Below are 24,022 nucleotides of genomic sequence, written 5' to 3' on the forward strand. Positions count from 1 at the left end.
ATATCAAATTTCCATTATCCCGAATCGAATTATTCCTTGAGCGTTTAGTCGTTGCGAGTTTAACGTACAAGCTATGAAAAAAAAAAAAAAGGAAAGAAACTTTTCTCGTAGCGATAAGCGTCGCGGTGCTCCTTGGCCTTCGTAGCCGAACGAGTTGTTAATCTTTGCGAATCGTCGTTTCGTCTATATCGTTCCGTTACGTCGCGTCCTTGCCGCTCCGAACGAGAACAACCACGCGACCGGCGTGCAAAAAAGCTGGCCAGCGTTCTCGTCGGACTGCAAAATTTCGAGACGAATCGGAGCCGCGTAGATCCTTGGGGGCGGCACGCGAGACCCGAGAGGCGGAGGCGACCTCGTGAAAAGTAGGTTTCGGGGAAGTACACGTCACGCCGCGTTCGGTAATGGAGCTGCAGTATCTGTAGCGGTAAAACGGGCTTAAAAGTCGCGGGACGAGAGATAAGAGAGAGAGGGAGAGAGAGATAGTAGGAGGAGGAACACAGAAAGACGGAAGACGACAGCGGATAAACGAGAAAGGGATAAGGAGGAGTACGGGAGGCCGCGACAGGCTTATGCACTTTTCTGGTTGTGGGGCGGTGTCGCCTTAACGAGTCGGGAAACGGAAACCCGTCCCGGAACAGATCCGGGAACAGGTTTTCTCGGGGTATGGACGTAATCGAAATGGCCGCGCCGCGTATTTGCATACCAAATCGTCGTGGAAGGCGTGCACCGCTCCCCTCGAATCAATTAGACGGACTGTATCGTATTACGAGGTCGTATCTCGAGCGATGTTCGAAAACGGCAACGACAAGGGCGACAAAGGGGAAATTCGGACAGAGACTCGTTCCGCTTGACCTGGTTTCCAGTATAAATCTTTTTATCGGCCAGAGAGAAGTTTCTTCGTCTCGAAGGAACGTTTTTCGTAGAAGGACCTACGTATCGGAAAGTATTGGAAACGAGCCGAGACGACGAGACGATCGTATTCGTCGTCTCGTACGTCGCTTGCTCCTCTCGCGATGGAACGAAACGGAGAAAAACGGAAGCTTCGTTTCGATCGTTCGCAAATGGTCGCTGCTGGACGTTCCGGTTCTCTCGTCCGCTTTCGAGACAGTAGCCACGGGGCAGGGTAAAAAAAAAGAAAAAAAAAAGAAACAAGAATCTAGAAAGTCGAACGTGACAGCCCGATCCGTCGAGTGGCATCCGATCTTCGATGGAGAAATTTTACGCTCCGTTAGATCGAACGCCACCGGCGAATAAGCGATTTTGAATTGTAAATGCGCCCGGTGAATTAATCCCACGCCGGCGATTATTGGAGCAAAAAATCGTATCGTCGACGCTGTTGCATCGCTGCATATCGCCGCATCGCAACCCGTCCCGTTAGACGACGCTATGAAATCCGGTAGCGCTTTAACCATCGAATCGATCGAGGAACGTCGACGTGCGCGTCGTTTGCATTCCGCAACCAATCGGCTGGAAATTATTTCCACCATCGACTGCCTCGAATCGCCATGGAAATTTAAACGGGGGAAGGAAGGTAGAGACGTTCGGAGGAACCGGCACGAACCGAGGGGCTTGTAATTTTGGTCGGAACAAGATACACCCGGTGCACGCGGTACGTGCACAGACTGTAAAGGTTGGATTCGATAGGAAAGCCGTATATCGCTATCCCGGCACGATAGATTTTTATCGCTCGTAGGTTTCAACGAGCAGCTACTTTATACGAACGTAGTCCGAGTGCTAAACATAACTCGCTTTCTTCTCGATGTATCTTCTCTCCTCCAGGCCTCCCGAGGTGTAATAACGTTTACCCGCGTCTCGTTTTTCATCCTCCGGCACCGCGTATCTCCACCGTCCTTCTAGAAACCGATCGCAACGGGAAACACCTACTCCTACATCTACATACGTATTTTCTTCCAACCCTTCGGACATCCGCCCCACCTCCTTCTCTCCCTTTTGTTCTTCTCCGATTTTCCTTCCCGCCGACCGAACCGGAACCAGCTTGCGTCGCACGACGCAACATCCGTCCGAGGAAGCTCTAGAAACAAAGTACCAACACGCGAGGAATCTCGGAGAGACGTATTCTCCGTGGAATTCTGCTTTCGCGGTCGAAGCGGCAATTTCATGCAAAATACCTATTCCACGAGACGAGATCGCGTGCTTCGCTGTTCTACGTTTTCCAATGCGAATCGAAGATACAGCGTGCCGCCTCGATCGAGATTACCTGGTTTTCTTTTCTCCGGCTTCTGTCAATTCGCTTGTCCGGGCGTCTACGACGCGTAAACTCTCGCGCTCGAACGATCCTACAACTTCTCGATATCGTAGAAGCTACCGTACGCGTCTTTGGTTGTCACGTGTCGCCGCGGAAAAGTAGGTCGAACGCAAGCCAAGTAAATCGGTAATCGGACGTAATTAAACCGCCGATTAGTAGAACGGTCGATTAACGAGTAAGAGAAAGAACCTGACTATCGGATAACGTTACACGCATTGCTTTGTGTAAACAAACCACGGATTTCCTTTCCACTTTCTTCCAATTTATCGCTTTTCCCGACCGATAGAATCCACTACGTTGCCGCCTCGTTTCTCGCGTTCCGGTTTCCTTCTATTTACCCGCGGAGATTGTGTCGCCGCCGCGTTCATACGTCGTCCGACTGACGGGATTTTATTCGGCCTCTTTCCGAGCGCCTCCTCGGCCCATTGTACCGTCGACCTCCTTGCACGCACCTGGAAAACCAATCTTCCTTCCACGTACATCGTGCACCGTTGCATTCTAAGCGCGCCAGCATACATCCGCAAACTTCGTGATTCCGTGGCCACGATATTCGTCATCCCGCCAGGTATTTGTTCCACGCTTTGACGTTTACAAATTTCACGAACAAACGTTCCACTACGCTTTCGCTTTCGTTCGCCACGACAACGTCGTATAGTAGTTGAGATCTTTTTGTATTATTTATACCGGCATATTTGTGGGAAATCTTCAACTACTTCGTTAAAATGGTTATTAAAACAAACACCGGATACCTTTTCCCCTTGATAAATTCCCAATGAAATACATAAACGAAGCGTCCTGCGGAAGGGAAAAACCGACGAATTTCTTCGAGATTTGCAAGACAATTATCGCGATCCCACGCGCGTTGCCTTTCGCTGTGCGCAACGCCGAGATTAATTTCACGAGCTGCCCAACTTCCGGCATCCGGAGGCGGCCCTGCGCGTGACAAGAGGCAGCGGATGGTCTAAAAGCCTCGGAAATTCCGACAAGCGAATAGAACGCGTCTAATTATTCCGAAAACCCATAACGCGGTTATTATCAAAGCGCTGTCGTATCTACCGTTAAAAAGCTGCAGTTCTTGTTTGAAGTTCCTGATCGCAGGGGAACATTAAAGAAACGAATCTCTCTCGCGAAGAGGATGTTGCGCAAGCTTCTTACGTATACCTACTTTTATCAACGCGAACTTTCATATCGAAAACTTTCGCAACGACGACGAAAATAGATTACGTAGAAATTGTTAAGGTACAGGGAGGATTTGGAAAAACAAACAGTTTAAAATTTATTTACAAATTATTCAGTACTCTACGTGTACCTTACGCTCTGAAGGACACGACAACCTACTCGCTCGCTCGTTTATTTTCTTCCGATGATTCTAATCACTTTTAAACGCTTTTAATCGCTTTGTCTCGCCTGAGACCTGGACGTCCTTCGACGCTCGCATACGCTTTCACACGCGCGGTATAAATGTACCATATATTTAACAGAAACGTTCGTTGGCTCGACCGCGAGCTCATCGAGGATGCTCGATGCGTTTTTCGTAAATTGAATTACGGCTGGAGGTCGCTTCGCGTTTCGATCGAACTGGAAACACGCGGCGCTCCGGTGGACCGAAAGTGATTGGACCGTACGAGATGTGATCGAGTCGAGTTCGCTCTCGATATTCAATAACGAACGAAATAATTTTCGGCATCCTCTATCACCGACAAACTAACCGAAAAATGAATCGAAACATGGGCCACACCGAATCGTATTTGCTCGACGATGGATTCGAGAGTAACGGACCGACGTCGATCAAAGCGATTACATAGACACGGTGAAACTGGATTTTTAAGAAGAAAATCGGATCTTGGCGTCGAGTACGGAGGAACACCGCTTATCCAGAGTCGTGTCACGCGATGAAGATGTTCTCGGTGCATAAACGTTTCTCGGAGACGCGCGAGGACCTCGGGGTACACGAAGAGGCGGCTCCCTCGATCCCTAGCGAGGTGTCTACCAGGAACAGGAATAAAGCAGGGAGGGACAAAGAGAAGCTATTAAAATTCGAGCAAACAAACCGCTTCTCCGGTGAAAGAGATGCGGCGAGGATAAAAACAAAGGGAAGAACCAGTCCATCGGGTTTCTTGTCCGATCTGGACGCGGCTCTCTCTCCCCTCCTCCCTCCCCCGCCCTCCGTTCCTCCGAAAAGGCGCATTCTCACGACTTTTCGTGCCTACTCGACGATCGACCATGGACGATTTCAAGCCCCGTCTACGGCGAACGATATCGGGCCGGATACGATCATTTCTCGGGCAACTTGACGGAAGACAATCGCCAGATATCTTTTGTCCTCTCGCGTTTTTTTTTCTCCCGTCTCGTGGTTCGCGAGTCGCTTTAAATTCCGAAACGAAGCCAGCGATGTTCGCGGCGTGGACAAAAACTAGCCGGAAGAGATACTCGAGTCCAACGATCGCGTCAATGCGCCGAACTTTCTTCGGTTGTATCGTCTCGAGACTCATCGACGATACGGCTGGCTCCGTTATTAGCCGATCGTTGCTCGTCCCTTTGCCTTTTTCCGTCTTCCACCCGTGCGCGCGATCGAGAAGCTCGCGAACGAAAGTTGCTGGCCGATCGAGCGCCTCCGAGCGAATCGATTAGCCTTTTTTCCCAGGACACTCCGAATTACTCTCTGGACCATCGTGCTTCCTGTTCCTCGATCGCTCCACCGCCTTCGAGGTGAACGTTCTTGCCGAACGGCCACCGAATAGGACGATGCTCTCTCGAATTACGAACGATACGAGCCAAGTGCCACCGGACTCTGTAACGTCGATTCGAGACGGTGCAACAGCCGGTGGCTCGAAGGCAAAGAAACGAGCAAAAGGAGAAACAGGGGGTGGAGCAAAATGCAATTTGCGGTGACCGGTTAGATGGACAAGATTAGCGCTGGCTTCTTCGCTTTGGTCGATATACGCGGCAGCTCCGATTTTTACCGCGGTCCGCCGAAAACCATCAGAAGGGAGAAAGCGTCAGTGGGTTAAGGCCGACGAGCTCTACATCCGCGTGGGCGTAGCGGGAATCGTCCATTGCCATAAATATTTATGAAAGTCCGACTTGCGCCGAATCGATGTTCCTATAGCGGATACCGTGGCTGCCAGTGATCGATTTATCGGACGATATTTCCCAATTTAATCTGGTACGATGGGAAAACTGTCGCGGCAATTGGAACTTAAAGTTGCTGTAAAAATATCTACGAATACGGAAGGAGAGAAAAATGAAATGGAAGGAGAAAGGGACTCGTTCTTTCTGTTTTCGATACTCGTGAGTATAGGATCGCGGCGGTCGATTCGACGAGGTAGAGATAGGAGCGTGGCGGCGGCCGATTTCAGGACGGAAGTGGAATCCTGGAAACCAGGACAACGATGTCTCTTCGTATCTTTCCGTCTTATTGTATTTGACCACGTGAAACTGGAAACGAAACGGCGGCTAGGTAATTTCAATTATGTCGGTCCATTTAATTACCAACGTCGGAATCGTGGGACGCTGTGCCCGTTTTCGAGACAATTACACCTTCTCTATCTACCGAAGACAAAAACGTGGATAACCGAGAGACCGTCTATATTCCGTACCACGATATAGATTTCGTCTCTTCCATTTCTCTCTTTCGCTCGAACCCGTAACCTAAACGGCTAATTAGCGGACTCGATCTCCGTTTCTCGCAAACTCCTGCGTTTCTATTTGCGATTCGCGTAATTAAACGAGCTGTTTTCGTTGCAAAGCCAGAGAGTAGGAAACGCAGCGCATTCTACCATTACATCGACAATGCGTACAATTCGAATTTCGGACGATGGCAGGTTTCGCGTATCGCGTTCGTACTCGCCGGTGTGGTTCGCCTGTTAAACTCGTGCACGCCAGGTTGATCGATATCGTCATCGGACACGATCGAGCGAGACGAAACGCCCGGCGGTTCCGCTATCGACGGCTCGAGTCTCGCAACTCGGCCTGGTATTATCGATATTAGCGTTGATTACGTAAAAGTAAAAGAAAGAAAAAAGGGACGAAGCGAGGCAATTACGCGAAAGACACGCGACGCTTTTCGTTCTCTTTTTTACCTCGTTAAACGTCGGACAAGCGCGGAAATAAAATTAGCGGCTTTTTAATAACAGTGGTAAATAACGCGGCCGAGCTTTCACGAACGCGTAGAACGCTCGGCGATGTAATCGAATGGCGAGGTCGGCGAGGAGCCGATCGGACCGGAGAGACGTCGATGGAACAGCTGCTCTGGAAGCCGCTTAACGTTGTTAAAGTTTCAGCCATCGAGCGAATAAAGGAATCGAAGCAGCCCCTGTTACGCGAAACAAATCTAATTGTACGTCAAAGTTGGGCCCTGGTTCGTCGACACCGTCGAACGTTGTCGGCAAGAATTTCTCCGTATTCGAATTTTATGATTTTACGCTGCTACGTTCGTTGCAACGTTCCCACAAATTAAATATTCTCTCTCACGTTTGACGCGTAATGGAGACTGATAAGTCCGTATTCTGCAAGGTAATCGCGTCGAGCGCCACGTAACGCAACGACTGGACGACTCGGCGACTCGAAAACGTGGCATCCAGAGAAAAATCTCTCTTTCTGTCTGTCGTAATCGCTTTGATCGTCGAACGAGCATGACACGGCTGTTATCGAGGAAACTAGCTGCAACGTAATGACAACCGGTTACGAGCAGCGTAGAAACGCGATATTCCAGCGTATTATATTCGAAACATTGTTGCGGGACCTGGATCGGATATTGATTCGCAAATATAATTGTCCTCGGTTTAATGGCTTGCTGAAACTGCGAGCAACTCGCTCGTGTCGAACTTGTCAACTTGTCGGAAGCGTGGAACCATTCCAGTCGATATTTCGCGATCGAAAAGGGAAAATTACGGGGAATATGATCGGTTACGAGACGCACAGTTGCGCGACGTCGATCGGTAATTATTCAGCCGATTACTGAACCGGAGACAAAGCGGGTTCTCTGGGTGAAAATCGAACCTCCGAAACGGGTTTCCATTTAGAAAGGGGTAAAGGAGCTCGAGTGCCACGCAATGCCAATTAACGTTTTAATTACTCGGCGAGAGGGAACGCGTTCGCTTCGGTAAATTGGATAATTTTGCGCTCGGTAAATCTCCCGTTGTTTCTACCGATACGCGAAAACTTTCGCACGATATTTCCTGCTCGACGTATCGACGATCGTCGAGTCATCGAAATGAAAAGGAAAATTTGATATCTTTTGCTTCGCAGTTGTTTCATCGCGTCGATGGAACAGTCGAGTTTCTTCCGGAAATTACACCAGGCACGATTGTACCGAACTTTTCCCCAATATTCCAACGACACTCGACGATTGTCAAACGCGACTCGTCTTACGTTTCTGCTCGTGACTACGAAGTATCGCAGCGTAATCGCAGCAGCAGGAAATGTAACGTAGAGTGGAAAACAGCGTATCTCGCAGGAAGCTTTCTTCTTATTACGGGAGGATGAGATAATTGGAGCGTTACTCGCCGCCGAGTGGTGGCGATTTTAATTGCGCGAAACGCACAACGAACGAACGCAAAACTGGCACAGAAACTGTCTGCCACTTTGTTCGACCACGCTTCTCCTCTTACAATTAGTAGCAAGCGGAACGAATCCACTATGGGTGATCCCACTGCCATAGAAAATGTTTCGCGGAATATCAGCAAACGATCGTGGAGCAAAGACTCGACGAAACGTCGGTTTACACGGAAACGATCAACGAGCGATCGAGCGTAGAAACGACGGGACCAGCAGCTGGATCCGAAGCAACGACATTGTCGTTTATTGGCAAAGGTGTGGGTCCGTCGGAACTTGCATTTAATTGCTTCGTTACCGTTGCCACTCTTGCTCGTTTCCAGCCGAGCAAGAAGCAAAGAACAACGCGAACGGAGGATGGCGGAGGGGGAGAGACAGGAGACAAGAAGCGATGAATGAAAACGAAGTGGGCAGTGAATGGTATTCCGCGGCCGCGAACCACCGAGCATAAAGATCGTCGTTACGTATCCGTGTTTATGTCTCGTCCCAGGCCGGTTCTTATTAAAACGCGAAAGGGTTAGAGAAGAGGAAAAAGCTCGTTACGTCTGGACCGTGTACGGTGTCGCGATTAATCTTGTTAATAGGGGAAGATAACGAACGACGGACAGTCGATTAGTCTCATTGATTAATACGCGTGCGATAAAGGCTGATCGATTAGCTCTTGATTAAACAGCCCCTTATCGATGCTGGAGCGTTTCCAATAGCCTCTTGCTTCGTGCTCTGTTTGTTTCGATAACGTAACGATAACGGTGAGAACGTCGCTGCTCGTAGTACAACGATCAATTATTACTCGCACTGCTAACGACGTTGCGTAGAACATCGTTAAACTAGGCTATCGCGAGATTTGTCTAAACATCTGCCCGATCGTTGCGTCCAAGTATCGTCGATAATTTATCTTAATTAGCGAGAAACGAGTCGGCTAATAGTTTTAAACGATCAGCTTTTGCAAAGTGCAAGAGATAAGGTTTATCGGATTGGATCGCTGCGAAGGTGTACAGAGTGTCTTGTTTCGATCAATTATCGGAAATATTTCGAAAGGCGCGATCAGCAGAAGAAACTGAAAAGCGTAAATATATTAAAAAAGCTAGAGTCCTCCGCGCTATCGATCAAGCTCGTTCCACTCAACGTGCAGCGACTCCAACTTTTCCATCTATTCTTCAGCGATCGTTCGATAACAACTTGGAGTTTGAGCTCGTTCCAAATTATTCACGCCGTTATGGACGAAGAGACGCGTCCGAGGGCCGATGTAAGGCTTCCTCTCGACCTTCTGCATCGGTTGTTACGGTAATTCCCGCGCCGCGACCAATGTGGCTGAGCGGCAGCAAAACCCGTGGAAGCCGTCGATATCACGGAATAAAATAAGATCGTGGAGGAGGAGGAGGAGGCTCGTAAACGCGAAACGTACAAGACTCTGATAACGATAACGTAGCCGCATAAAGGCATGCTGGCTAGTTCCTGGTCGGATAATATTTGCCAAGCGATCGTCGCGATTTATCTGAAATTTACGTATACGCGCCTTGACCTAACCTTACCTTTTCGTTCGACCGACCGCCCGTTTTACCCGAGTCTCGATCGGCGTAGAAATTTTTATCGATTTTACTTGCAAGATCGTTTCGATTTACAGCCATACCTTCTAACGCGTAAATACCGTATTAATTCGGATATTGAAAACGTAGAGCATCGACCACATGCGGAGAATAATTTTACGAGGAATCTTTTTCATCGCCAAGCAGAGTCCCCGACAATGTTAAAATAACGGAGGAATTACTGGATGGGAGATCGAGCTCTTACGCTCGATAATGACGGTATTTAACAGCTATTGGCGAGAGAAGCCCCGCGTAATATCGAACGGTGAGCGCGGTAATAAACGCAAAGCGGCCACTTCTTGCCTTAAAGTCGTTTAATCGTATTAAATTAAAATGCCTAGCCACCGGCCGAAACGGACGACCGCGTGGGAGTGAGAGTGGGATGATACAACGTTCAAATAACAAAAGGACGACAATAATCAACGGTGGATATCTTCTGGTATACGGACAGAGGTTGTTTGCTCGTTTGCTACCGCAACAAACCCGGGTCTCGCTCGTCAGATAGTCGGTGAATTAACACGCTTCTTGGTAACGAGTACACGGTCTACATCGTGTCCTCCCTTCACGGCCGTGGTCCCTGGGATTTGTAACGGAAGGATTCGGGGAGACCCAGCGTATGTTCTATGATTAATTCTCAGTCGGTGTGGTGTCGATAAAATCACCGGTGAACGTGTTATGTATTTCCCACTGACCTTGTACACTCGCGATACAAGACTAATCGTTGGCTCTTCGACGATAATACGATAATACGATATCGTCGATACGACGAGGTTAAGGGGTTCGTTTGTTGGAAATTTATCAACGACCCGACCAGCGACCTATCGGTCGACGATTAAGAACGAACGTAATTCTAGTTGCTAAATAGCAAAAACAGTCGCCGGGTAAGTTAACTTTCGCGTCATCTTTTTAGAGGGAAATTCTAGAAACTCTATTGAATGCCACGCAGCAGGCAATAATACCGCGAAGCCTATCGAAGAACGTTTCTACCGTATTGCCGATCTTCGCGAAGGTTGTAATACGAGCTTCCGTTCGTGATTCCACCGACGTCACGCTTTTCTCTGGAATATGCATTACGAATTAGTAACAGACGCCCACGAAACTGCTTCGTGACCCGTCCGATTTGTCCCAAACACCCACCGATGTTACGTGAGAAGAAGAGACGGGTTTCTATGGACCGACCGCGGCCTTCTTTTTCCCTACGGACCGGTACATTACGCAAGCGAGCGAGACAAGCCGATTCGGCGCATCGCGTTCGTCCGTAACTTTCGTGTATTTGCAACAAGGCCAAGACCGCGTGGAACGTCGTTAGAACCCGTCTTTCGAAACGACGTAATGCGTTTTCCTTCTCGGTTACAGCTATCGAACTAGGTTGAGTTTATCTCTTATTTCGCTCTCTGCAAATCTTTGTCCAAATCGAATCCATTTCAATCTCGGAAACCTTCGAGTCTTTTTTCTTCCTTCCCCTTCTCTCTTCTTTCATAATTTCTTTCTATTCTTTTTCGCCTACATGACGTCTTAAACGGCGACTACGCAAAGATTTAATACATCGCGAGAACAGTCGGGCAAAGTAATTACCTACGCAACTTGGAGCTTAAGTTTCAGCAAAACTAACGGCAACTCGTGGACAACAGGGCCGGAACTTCTATTTCACCGCGTGGCGGACATTCGTTTCCGTCTGTGCGGCCGATAACGCTCTCGTGTAAACGAGGCAAACGGAGACGGCGCGGCTTTTACGCGCAGATTTACCACTATCGCGCGCCCATTAAATTTACGTCCATCCCGGTGTCGCCCTTTTTTCCGCCGAGCTAGCCCTCCCACTCGCCCTTTATTTCAACTCGTCCGCGCGAGTGGGTGTGTGTCGTTTTCCCTGCGCCTCGATTCGCTCGAGCCGCCTCTCTCGCAGACGTTTTGCCAACAACCGTCCGCTCCATCCGCCAAGAAGAGTAAAAAGCGTCGTTCCGCCAGGAAAGATCACAGAGGTTTTCGTTCGCCGCCGTGATTCGCCTCGACGCTGTTCCAGCTCGCGTCGTTCTCGTCGCGTATACATTAACGCGACAGATCACGTAGGAGGAATCGTCCTTTGTAGGGAACGCCACGTTGCTTCGCTTCCCTTGGATTTTATCGTGGCTACGGCAACTAGCTGGTAAACCAGGATCAGGCGCGTAAAATTAGAGAATTTGTTCGTGTCTCTTGGTCGCTGTTCTTCTTTCCTCTCCAACGAACTACGAAATTTCTCTAACCTAGGTGAGATCGTGAACGATGCTGAAACGGATGGCAATTGGATAAAAGCGGAAAGGAGAGAAATAGCGAAAACATAAAAGCACCTCGTCGCTAAGACGCGATATCGGTGCTTGGAAATTTCTGTAAAACTTCAAAATCAAGCGCGCGATTATATCTCTTTTTATTACCGATATTTTCCTTCTTTTCCGGACGTCAGACGGCGAATACATAACGCGAGCTGTTCAAACATAAATATTCGTTCGAAAATAAACCTGACAAACCATCGCTGTCCAGGGAGTTGGACGACGAAGACGTAAAACTTGGTGGAAATGAAAAGCCGAAGGACGGCGGCGAAGGGGAGCGCAGTTTCCTGCGAGTTTCGCTAGCTTGGGAATACTTGAAACTTGTGGCAAGTCAGCGAGGACAGGCAGGCGAGTTTGAAACGATCGAGAAGTTTGAATTTCAATTTGAAACTGACGGAAACAAATGGAAGAGATTCGTCGGCCAAGTGCTGGAAATCGTTGCGAATAGTTTTTCCTCTCTCGTTCTACGATATGGTGGTTCGGTGCAAGTGCGAACAGGACGAGCGAAAGAAGAGGTAAATTCTCGGAACTCGTTCGTGACGATCAACTCGATCGGCGCATGGAAATTTGACGTAACTCGGCGAGAGGCACCTCGAGCGTCGCACGGTCCAGCGAGCGAGCAACGGCTAATGCACGCGTACAACGCGCCCCACCGCGCTTCGTGTAGGAGTAGAAAGTTGCTATTGTGCCTGGATCTGGTTTTATATAAATAGCTGCACTCTCGGGGCTCGATCCGTGCCTCGAGTTTCCGCCGAATAATGAAATAATACGTTTCTCGTTAAATCGCTCTACCATCTTCTCCGAAGGAGGTCGTCGTATTACGTCGTCGTTAATTTCATCGAAAACGACGATCGATTGTTCGCTTATCTCCGTTCTGCCGCCGATAATCCATCGCTTAGGAAGGCTGAGCGCGCAAAAATAAACCCGCTCCATCTCGTCTCATCCGATCGTGGCGAATATTTTTTATCGCCTCGGGGAAATTTTCACAACGCGATCGTCGAGTCGACCCAGAGTCGGTGACTTTTCCCGTCGAACGAGCAGCAGGAGGGAACTGCTTGAGATTCACTAGTTGCAGATAGAAGAACGGTCGTGTGGTAGTTTATCGCGGTCGTGGCTGATGGTTCTCGCGCGTTCATCAGACGAGTAACGGCCCGTCATGCGGTGACCCGTTGTTTCGATGGAGAACGCGCGCTCAAAACGTGCCAGGCATTTCCGTGGAACGGCGCACGAGCAATATCGGCGAGTCGAGTGTTTTTCAAACAAGAGGAGAGCGAGCGAAGGCCGTCTGCCGCGAAAGTTTCCGCTGCGCTGCTTTTCCCTCGATGCACCGTATTTTCGTGCCCTCGTTTCCTCGCAGGGCCGAATGCTGCGGTCACCTCGACGATTCAAGGTCGAGTCAACGCACGCTAACGTCTCTTTCCCCAAATTCCAACGTGTCGTTTCGCGTCTCCTTTCTTTCGCGCGTTTGCCTGCCAACGAATCCGCAAATTCGCGGCAAAGTGGCGAATACAAACGTAACAGCGTCCGATTCGACTTGCCTGGTGTTCCCTGGCAGCGGCGAGGGTCAGTTGGCTAACAGCGGTTTCGCAACAATCGCGTTTCACGGAAGCCTCGCGGCCCCGTCCAATTCACCGAATAGCCTGATCGGACCAACATATGGCTAACGGTGGCGGGTCGTGGACGTTGGAGGCCACGCGGCCAAGCTTCGCGTTGCGCGTGCGGTTGCAGAGCGCGAGCCAGCGATGCTTGTTCGCGCCACTTTTTCCCCGAACGGATCGGCTTGCGCTCAATTTGTTGCCATAAATAACGTAGAAATTCAGGTAGACGAAGGAGAAGGGGAGACCGGGGAATCGCGTACCGGTCTCTCTGGATCTAGTCGCGGTTTCAGCTCACGACGAGGCAAAACCGCTGCTCGATCGTCCAAGTAATCTGTTGGAAGCGTGTCGTACGGTCGATTTCCCTTTCAGATCGGCGATCGTATATCTCTCGGGCCGGCCGCGTGATTAGAATCGTAAAATCGTCGTGTATCGTAGCGGACAGCCGGAGTCGGTTTTATGGACGCTCGTTTTACGCGCGCCCCACCTAGCCAGCGCCGCGGTTACGTGCGTGTCCGCGCGCGCGCCTTACCGGTTTTCTCGATTTCTGCCATCCAATACGACCCGTTATTTCGTCATGGATTTAGATACGCGAGAAACGAGCCGTTTCTTAACGCTGCCCACCCAAGGACGGCTCTTTGCAGCCTGAATCGCGACACATCGATATCGATAAGGTATCGAAGCGTTGCCCCGACTTTATCGCTTATACTCTCGCGTACACGTTGCACGGTTTTTCTTCCCAACGATGTTTTAATGCCTCGACTCTGCGTAAAAGCCGTCGTACTGCGAAGAAACGTAACGCTCCATTTAGAAGGAACGAAAATGACACGATTACCTCGCTAACACTTTCACCTACCGCGAGCGTATCTGTACCACGCTGAACTTTACTCGATGCTGGGTGAGTCGCTCGGAAGCCGCGTCCATCGACTTTGTAAATTCAAAACCGTCTTTTCAACTTTCTCTTAAAAATTGTACGTACGTTTCTTCGTTCTACCCTCTTACGATAAATACGCGTACGATGGCGAATTACGTGTTTGTTTTTTGGAAAGATCCACTCGACCGCCTGCTGCTTAGTTTGATTTTCCAGGCAGTCTGTTAGTCAAACGAAACATCCTGAAAACAAAAGTGATCCGCGCGATGAAAAGACCTCGAGCAGATATCAAGGTATATAGGCTACTAGGTCGAACGTGCTTCTTCTTGGTTAATCGCGGTTTCTTCGTCCACACTTTTCGTCCTCGTTCTGGTCATTGTCGCGCAAGGATGCTACACGTTCGCGTCGGTTGGAAGTAAGTCGTGGCATCGATGCTCGGAAGGCTGAACCGGCGACGTGTCTTTCCCTTGGTCGATAAAAGTCGGCTAAATAAAAGTCGATAAAAACCGCGAAACCGAATCTCCGATGGGGAATCGCGAAGAAAAAGTCGATCGTCGATGTGGCGATACGAGAAAACCGATCGCGTCGAGAAACTCTCCTCCTATTCCCGGTCTATTTCTTTGCGTGGCCGTTATCCGCGCAGGAATCTCGTCCGAAACCGTTTCGTTGTTTTCTCCGGATCCGGGGAAATTTCGTGGGAACGAGCGAACCGGAAAGATCGTCGAGCGAAAACGCTCCTCGAAGAAATGTCGCGTGGAATCGTACGGCGGAATCGATGGCCGATCTCTTCCGAGTCGCTTCAGCGATTCGTTGGTATCGTTGTGTGAAATTTTCGTTCAAAGTATTATATTTATATGGGGAGAATAGCTGGGAATATACTTGTACGAAAGTGGAGATCGTTAACGTCGGCGAGAGAAGAAACGTTCGAAACTACGTATACGCGAAGCCACCTGCAAACCGATAATACAAGGAAAATATTTAATAAGTTTAATTACTTCCCGGATTCGCGGCGGTTCTGCCGGAAGTCGATAAACGAGCGATAGCAATTGTCAGGGTAACTGTCGGAACAAAAGGCAAGGAAGCCGTTAATTGCGGTTTCGGTTCGAATGGATTCGCGCAACTTTCCTCGGTGATCGGATGAATGGAAAGGGGACAAAAAGAAGAAAAGAAAAAATGGACAGGGGAAAATTAATTTCCTTAACGAGATTTCGAGCCGCGCGATTAAACGTGGCAGAGACGTCGACCGCGATATTCCAGCGAGGATAAATTATACGTGGAGCGTGGAGAGGTTCCTCGCGACCAGCGGTAGATCGGGGGCAAGCAAAAAACGTGGAAAAAAAGCTTATAGAGGAAACGGCCGATAAAAATGGCCAAGTTCTTCGCGTCTAAGGAATCCCGCTTGGCAAGGTCGGGAAACGACCTAGCCGCCGGCTATGGCACTCTTTTGCCTTCGTATTGGTACGCGAACGCGCATCTATTTCCACGAGTGCTCGCGCTAGAAAACACCACCTAACTCCTCTTCGACTCGTTTCGCGTCGATCGCGATACGAACGGAACAGTTTGCTACCAATTAATTGGAAATTCACAAAACTCGGGAAAACTGCAAAGCGAGCGAATAAAGCAACGTCTATCGTATCGGCTATCTGTCTAGGACGCGAAGAGTAGGAATATCCGTAAGCGAAATACGCGATTTCAACGGCCCTGGCCGATATTATTCGAAGAATAAGCTGGAAAAGCCGAAGATTAACGTAGCCGCGTTTCCAGATCGACTTCGTTATCCGGTTACGCGTGCGTTCCAATAATCTTACATAACGTCGGGGAAGTAGCGGAGTCGCGTTCTGCTATCGCCTGGCAACGGTCGAGGCAAAACGAGGACTATCGAGAACATCCGGACGATTTCGTTTTCCATCTGAAAACTAGCTGTAACCAGGCTGTAACCCGTTGACAGCCGATGGAAACTCGGATGCGAATTTTAATTACGCCTTTCTCTCTGGCTCGTAGATCGAACTGTCGCTTTCGAACACGGATCCTGGCATTGTTCCGCGAGAACCGCTGTCCACCGTTCCTCTCCGATGGACACGTTGAACCTTAAAAAGGTTGCAGCGATAGCGATATTGTGAATTGTTCGATCAAACAAACGCCGGTACGCTGTTAGTTCTCTCAGCGTGGTCTATCGTTCGATCTCACCGCGCTGCACAGCAAGTTCGACTCGTTAGCGATCGGATACCGCGCGCAAATATTTGCAGCAAATATGGGCGATCGCGGAGCTAGAGGGAATCGCGCGACCTTTCCGGTCAAAGCTATAGAGTTATCGTTTCGCCAAGCAAGTTTAGAGTAGTTATCGAAAAGCGCTCGAATTTGTCGAATAACGCGAAAAGTTTCGCCGAACTCTGTGCGCGCTCGCGACCGAAATGCTGTCGCCTCGCTTGTGTTTTCATAGCGTTCGACGTCACGCTCCGAATGGAAATTTCAAATGGAAATCATCTCCGAACGACTCTCTCACCGTCGAGAGATTTACTCGAATTTGTATTCGCACAGAGACACCTGGCAAACAGAGAGTCGGAGGTTGCATCGGTAGTCGCGTGGAGACGTTTCTCTCGCAAACTGCGTTAACCCTCGTTTAAATATCAAACGAGTTACACGACGCGGCGTATCGGGACGAGAGCTCGCCGTGAAATTTACAGCGCGAGGTCGCTAGCGAAACGTTCGAGGAAAGCCGATAAAATCGGGTCGTTCGAGCACAGCAGCAGTTAGGATAATTAGCTAGAAGCTAGAGTCGCGGTGAGACGAAGGAAATTAAGTTGGCACGATCGGAAGGTTCGATTCGCTCTCGCGTTTTCGATACCGGTCGGAGTCCGTTTCAATTTTCCAGATCTGGGCAAACGTCGCCGATGAATCTGAAACACCTTTTCGATCGATCGTACAAAGCACGCCTTTGTCCCGTTGTTCTTTAGAACGCCTCGATATTCTATGCGGAGAACGTTCACGCGACAGGCTATTGGAACGCGACGTCGCTCGATTTCCATTTATTTCTACCGTGTATTATCGTCCAGAAGGCCACTCGGTCGTCCTCTTTGACGCATCGCGCGCGTCACGTTGCCGCAAAACGCGGCGTACGTTACTTTTTAACGAACCAACCGTTCTCTTCTCGGTACACCATTATAATTAAGTTTCAACGAAATTCTGTTGCAAAATTTAGCGAACCAAGCGGGTCCCACCGACGAAACTCGAAGCTGCGATCGTTTCCACTCTTGTCGGAGTTTCTCGCAGGAAATGCAAAATTTGACGCAACTTTCAGTAACTCGATTAACGGTCTTGGGAAAAGGCAACTTAATAATTGATAGGACGAAGAGTGTTACGCCACGAGGCTTAGTATTTGTAACCGTCGCTCGCGGTCCTACAGCGTCGCAGACAGATCGTCTTATCTGGTCGACGGAAAATATACGATGTATCGAAGAACGTGTCACGTAAAATGAAAAAGAGAAACCAAAGACGAGAAATAAAAGATTAAAATAAAGAAACAAAAAGAGAGAATATATTTCTTAGCACTCGGTTTCACAATTCACTTCTGAACTCCAGACGCGACTTTTCAAGACCGAATCTCTTACATCTACTCGACTTTCGGCGAAATCCGATTCTTTATCTTTGTCATTCCTCGATATCCCCACTATCCACGCGATTGTTAGCCGTTTTCGAACATTCGGCGAAAGGACCATTGGGATATCGAGGGTTCATCAGGCGCTCCGCTTCGGCGACGTACGTCTTTATTTCCGTCATCAGCCCATCGGTTCCGAAGCGCGGCCTGATCCCCGATGCGGACTGAGATGTGGTTGATGTTACATGATCGTAAACGCGAACGGTGGCGTGATCCGAGCGTAGTGGTGATCGTCCCCCCGAGAAGACAAAGAAACGATCGAAGGGCAATCAGTCTCGTTCGAAGATTCAAACGACGTACATCGAGAGGTCTGACGATTGAAATTAAAGTCGCTCGGTCCAACGAATTCATCGAGAGATATCGTAAAGTCGAGTCGAATTTCTGTAACTGTAATCATCGCTAAATAATTTGTGACGTTTTTATTATTATATAATTTATTGTTAAATATACGAGCTATGTCAACCTGTTGATACAGTGTTCAATTCATTGGACTATCTCTGTTATCTTAACCGAAACGGGGGAACGACTGATTCGCGGCGTCGATTACACGAATCGTAGCGAGAATTTACGCCTCTCGCTGAAGCGTTTTCCTCGCGACCGTGTCTCTCCGCGAACGGTCGTAACAAAGAGGTAGGTGCAAGAGGTGGAAGCAAGAACGTCGTCTGGAATGTTTTTAAATCGACGGTAAACGTCGCCACCGATTCTCCTTACCTGTAAAGGCGAATTGACACAAGGAATTACTCGGGAAGACTATTAAGTCGACTCTGTCTGTCGAAGATGAAACAGGAGGATTCTCGGAAGACGCCGGCTGTTCCCGTGGAAGTACTCGAGGCTAATTGCCTTGGAGCTCGATCAGCATCTTCCCTCGGGGAGGGTACATTACGGCGCGAGAAGGAGGCACGCGTTTCTTCATAAATCTTCATTCGCGAGGTGTCGTTAGCCTGTAAAATAAAACGGGCAGCGTGCGCCAACGAATGATTAATCGCAACGGACGTCGTTTGTTACGCGGACACCACGGAGAAAATAGTAACACGGTTGCGTAATCCGAGTCTCGCGTTGTTTGGACTCGGCAAATTACGCGGACGTGTCTAACGTGGCGAGACGCGACGAGAACAACGTCGCGACCGGCCAACGATCATTTTTTAACCCTCGTTCGCCATGTTCCCCGCCCTTTCCTTCTGTTTCGCGTTTCGTTTCGTTTCGTTTCGTTTCGTTTCGTCTCGTTTCATTCCCTACCGATCTGTCCCGTTAGCAAGGTTGCTCCTGTCCGTGTCACGGCGAAGATTAACGCGCCACCACATCCATCACCCTCTATCTCGTAACTTTCTACTTGGAACAACGACCAACGACCGGCATCTTAACTCCTAATCGATCGTTATCGTCGGATTTGCCGCGATGCTTCGCTGCTGCGTTGTTTATCGGAAGAAGACTTTCCTCTATCGCTTTCGTCGAATTACGTCGTCCAGGTTTTGCCAAAGGATATTAAATTGGATATTTGCCACGACTCGTTACCAAGCATTTCGCGTTATACGTCTCTCCGCGTAATTAGATCGCCGGTACGATCTATCCGGTACGAACGACGCTTTGCCACACCGTTCCAATTCCATCGACGAAAAAGATTCTTCTGTAGAACACGAAGAATCAAGAAACGATATCAACAGCTGGCTGGAGATGTAGCGCAGTCGCGTAATTAAGAAAGAAGGAGAGTCGTTTATGGCGCGGAATGCAAACGACTTTGGACGGCGCGTATCTATCGCCGGTTAGATGAGATCTAGAAGAGTGCCAGGGTCGTTCTACGGCCTCCTATTCCCAATCGAGACACTCGCCGACCGATTTTTATTCCTTCGTTTTCACGACGATCGTGTGTCTCGAGAACGCGTGTACAGCGATCGCGTAATAACTTGTGGCCGAAGGAGCGGTAGATCGACTCGTTTCCAGCCAGTTCGTTCGTTTGCCGCATTTATTTCCCTCGCCCAGTTCCCTCCATCCATTTGTTATCCTTTCACGATGACAAGGCGTGCGCCTGTTTCTTGTTACAGGTGAGTCAGGACACGGGGAATTTTTCCGACATTCCTTCGGTCGACAGATGTGAGTAACGGCGGTTCGAGTTTCCAGCTTTCCCGAAACCGGCGATGCTTCTCAAGCTCGTCACACGGTCGGTAAAGACAAGTAAGATAAGTACGTGTTTCGGTCGATTCTTTTCAATTGCCAAGCAAATGTTTTTTCGTCTATAACTGGATTCGTTCTGGCTATGTTAAAATTTCGTTAAAATTTCAATGAGATCGAAAAGGTCAAAGTCGCGGAGAGAAGAAAAGCAGTTTGGCTGTACGGAAATTACGCGGCGAAAGCGCGATAACTGGATAGCGAATTGGCAGGCGGTACGTTCGCATTAGGATTCGCTTCTTCCGCTCTACGACTTGGTGCGTATAACGGACAGGAAACTACGAGCGTGTACATCCGGAAGCGTTGATGCGCTCAATGCCTCCCTTCCGGTGGTACTATGTGGTCGACATTGCGGACGAGCCGAACAGAGGCGACCCATCGACGACGGCGCCCGGCGTCGTTCCTACCACCTGTCTCTCAGCCTGCTACGCAGATGGCGGTAGTCGTCGGTCAACCGAAACTTACCTACCATCCTTTTTACCCAATTCCTATGCGGAATCGCGTACACCGTTCCGCAATAAATTTTCATTTTACTCGTTTCGAGAATTCGACGGTTCCATCCGTAAATCTAGAAAAGACTTTTGACCAGGCAACACGCTGATACTCTATCGTCGTCGCTACGTATAAATGCGAGATATACTTTCCGCGCAGAATTCTTTCGCAAGTACTCCGAGAATGAAACTGTTCTAGCAAACGCAGGTGTCTCGTGGAATGAAAAATTACGCGCATAGTTGGAAACGTGAAAAACGCGTGTAAACAAGCATCGATCTATTTAGTTTATCGCCAGGGAGTCGGTCGACCGCGACGCGAAGCGTACGTTTTTACGCGAACGAGCGCATCGTAATCTCGCGTAAAAAGTAGCAGAGTGGATTAAAAGTAAAAGGATATAGAGAAAAAAGGTAGAAAGGTAGGCGAAGAACCGGACAGAAAAACGGTTTACGACGGTCGTGCTTAAAATGCCGAGTGCTCGGAAAATTAGGAGTCTGGCTTCATCGGCGTAATGCGCTCTCCTTCTCTCTCTCTTTCTCTCTCTTTTTCTCTTTCTGTCTCAGCATGATAAATTTCATTTAGCTGTGTGCCGCGCATAGCGTGCGTGAACGGTGAACAGAGAGCGTTTCACTCGGACGCTGCTTTAACGCGTCGACGAAGCAACGATGGGAATTTGCAAACCGCGTTGTCCGTGATGAAACCGTGAATTCGCACGGGTTTCGTCGGGGTGTGAATTACATTAATCGCAATATACGTGCGTGTCCCGCGCTGAAAAATAACCACTCGTTGAAATCTCGTCACTGCGGTCTGCGCGAGTGAAATTTTCCAAACGCGAATTATTTTTCGTAGCCAATCGTGAAAATGGTTTCGTCGCGATACGAAGCTCGTAAAGTCGTCGATACGTACGCGCGTATCCCGACAAAGAGTCGACATATTTTTGACAATAATCAATATTTTTGATAATTGGGAATAAACTGGCTGTAGGAAAAAGCAAAATATCGAGTGTAAATACGTTTCCAGTTGGATCACGCGCAACTTTACATCCGTGCAAATATAGAGGAACAACGAGTAACCGGATATGCCAGTCGATCCGTTGTTACTTTCCATCGGCAAACGTATGGTAGAAAAATGGCTGGCTTGCGCACACGAGCAAACGTTAATTACACAACATACTCGATTAATTAATATGACTGCGTTTGTTTCCTGTTCGTTTGCCGACCCTCGGAGTTTCGTCCTCTACCGCAAACAAAGGCCGACAAAAACCACAACGATTCGCCGATAGTCGACGCGACGACGGGCAATATTTTCATCTTTTTTACCATCGGCGCGGCGACGTCCTTTTGGCCAGACCGGAGCATACGCGCAAAATACCAGTACGTCACTGTTTTATTTTATAGATGAGAAGAAAAGCGCTTTATTTCCACTGCTCTCTCCGTCCTTCCTTCTGTCCGACGCTCCAAGGGACGCGGTACCTATAAAATCACGTGTTTGTAATTGGACGCAACGTTAATTCCATCGGTTCGCGTTTGTCAACGATACATAATCGATACCGATGTTATTACCATATTTCGGGTGGAGTTGGCCGAGTCCCCACGAGACCCAACGTGTCCCAACGTGTCCCAACGTTCCCCGTTAACGCAAACACGTAATTGTACCTGTCGAAATTCGTTCGCTCGGCCCTCCGCCCCTCGTTTTCCCGTCCTGATCCATCGAATCGCGCTTACCCATCCGCGTCGTCGAAAATTCCGAAAACGTGTTCATCGGTTTTCTGTTTCGGGGTTTCTATACCGCGTCGACGCGCTTCGAAACGTAACTACGTTTGTCGAATATTTGAAAATTAATCGTGGGCAATGGCGCGGTATTTTACTAGTAAAAAATTCCAAGTGCGCGAAATGAGTTCTCTGCGCGAAACTCTGGCGTCCCGGATGCCTACCTACGGTTGCAATTTCGCGGAAAATCTTTGTCGCCCTGTGTGCCCCTTCCCATCTCGCGCAAATATCTCCACAAAGGATTTCGTTTCGCGACGAACGCGAGTTTCCTCGTTCACTCGTCCCTGCTCTCTTTTCACCACTATATTCAATTTGTCTGTCTTACCCGAGACTGGTATTTCTCGTCCTCCTCGGGCTTTCTCGTTTAAGCGATTCTCCGATAGTTTCGCGTATACGCACGAACGACCGAGCGAAATGCTTTCGTTGATTTAAGAATTCGCCGGCACGTTCGAAATACGAGAAAGTACATACTCGACCTGCGAATGCAGTTTCCGCGAGAAACACGCGCGAGAAGATACGAAACAGGGGCATCCTGTTTAAAAACGAACGAGATACGTTTCTTACGAGGAACTGATTTTTCAAACTTTGACGTTACGTCGCGGCGCATAAAACTACTGCCTAGTCGCTGTCGCGTATCCTCAACGTGCGTCTCCCAGCGAGAAATTCAACTCGTCTCTGGAGCAAAAGAGAAACGTTGCGCGTGAAAAGGGCCGCGCGTTTGATTCGCGCGTTCCGATTCATCTGCATTTACAGGCTGAAAGTGGAACATCCTGCACATCGGGTGAGACGAAAAATCGCAAATACGGAAAACGCGCGACGTTACGCGTGGAATCGCTCCACGGAGCTCTATCCACGCTCGTCCCGATAGACGACGAGATCGCCTGACGAGTTCGCGTCACTCGAGCACACGATTTAATAGTCTTTTCGAGCGTCGCAACGCAGTCATTTTTTCTTTGCCTCGCGAAGCCGTTCGAGTAACGGATCGTGTGTGCGTAGGGGAAGAGATTCACTGATTTACGAGCGCGAGACGCGCGTCAAACTCGGCCATAAATTACGAGGATGCGAACCGAAAACACTAACGGTTTCGAGCGCCATTTTTGTACAGCCGATGGCACGACCAACACTCTGGTTAGTCTCTGGAGGAATCCAACACCGCGATCTTCCATCGTCCCCTGTATCGCGAGCAATCGATAACCTTTGCAACCGCTGAACGCGACGGATTAATCGTTTAACCGAGGACAGCACGCGCGAGGACAAGACGAATATCGACGTGCTCGTCCGTCGGTCGGTTCGAGTCGACGCTCCACTCGACGAGGTAATTAACGTCGAGTTACGGTATTGTACACGGGTCGGTCACTTAGCTGGCCGTCGAGATCCTAGATGAGCGGACAAATCGTCGGAATAAAGCCGAGTTATCGACGAAACGGCGCAAGATTTCGATAAAACGCGTAAAAGGAGAGATTCGATCAAATACGTAGGTCGTAACGTCCATGTGCAAATTATTCGCTGCATGCGATTTGGAAATTTGCCCGGCGTCGGTCGGTCTATTCAACACCGCGTGTTTATGTATTTTTAAGTCACAGCTCGTTCCCGATGCAGCGATGACGAAGCGAGGTTGCTTTTATTTCGCGGAAAGTTTCCCATCCGATCGATCCTTCTCTATTATTTCAAGATAGTCCGATGCGGTTGCTGCAGTTCGACGAGTCCATGCTCTCGCGGTGATTAAGCGTTTCGCCAGCTTGTCTATAGGGCGTGTTCCTCTTTGGCAT

General features: G+C 49.1%; 1 protein-coding gene across 3 annotated transcripts in view; it reads left to right on the forward strand.

Annotated features, from left to right (window-relative positions):
• The window catches only part of LOC132905258 (uncharacterized), an 82,548-nt gene that overhangs the window by 32,066 nt on the left and 26,460 nt on the right, over positions 1-24,022 (forward strand). Inside the window, exon 1 of one of the 3 annotated variants that reach the window (XM_060956402.1) lies at positions 19,950-19,987. The exons of the other annotated variants lie outside the window; for them this stretch is intronic. Within the exon in view, the coding sequence (XP_060812385.1) occupies positions 19,965-19,987 (23 nt within the window). The 5' untranslated portion in view covers positions 19,950-19,964. Of the gene's footprint in view, positions 1-19,949; positions 19,988-24,022 lie in introns of those variants that run through there. 3 annotated transcript variants of the gene reach the window in all.

Source organism: Bombus pascuorum, chromosome 3 (genome assembly GCF_905332965.1).
Source record: "Bombus pascuorum chromosome 3, iyBomPasc1.1, whole genome shotgun sequence".
Lineage (NCBI taxonomy): Eukaryota > Metazoa > Arthropoda > Insecta > Hymenoptera > Apidae > Bombus > Bombus pascuorum.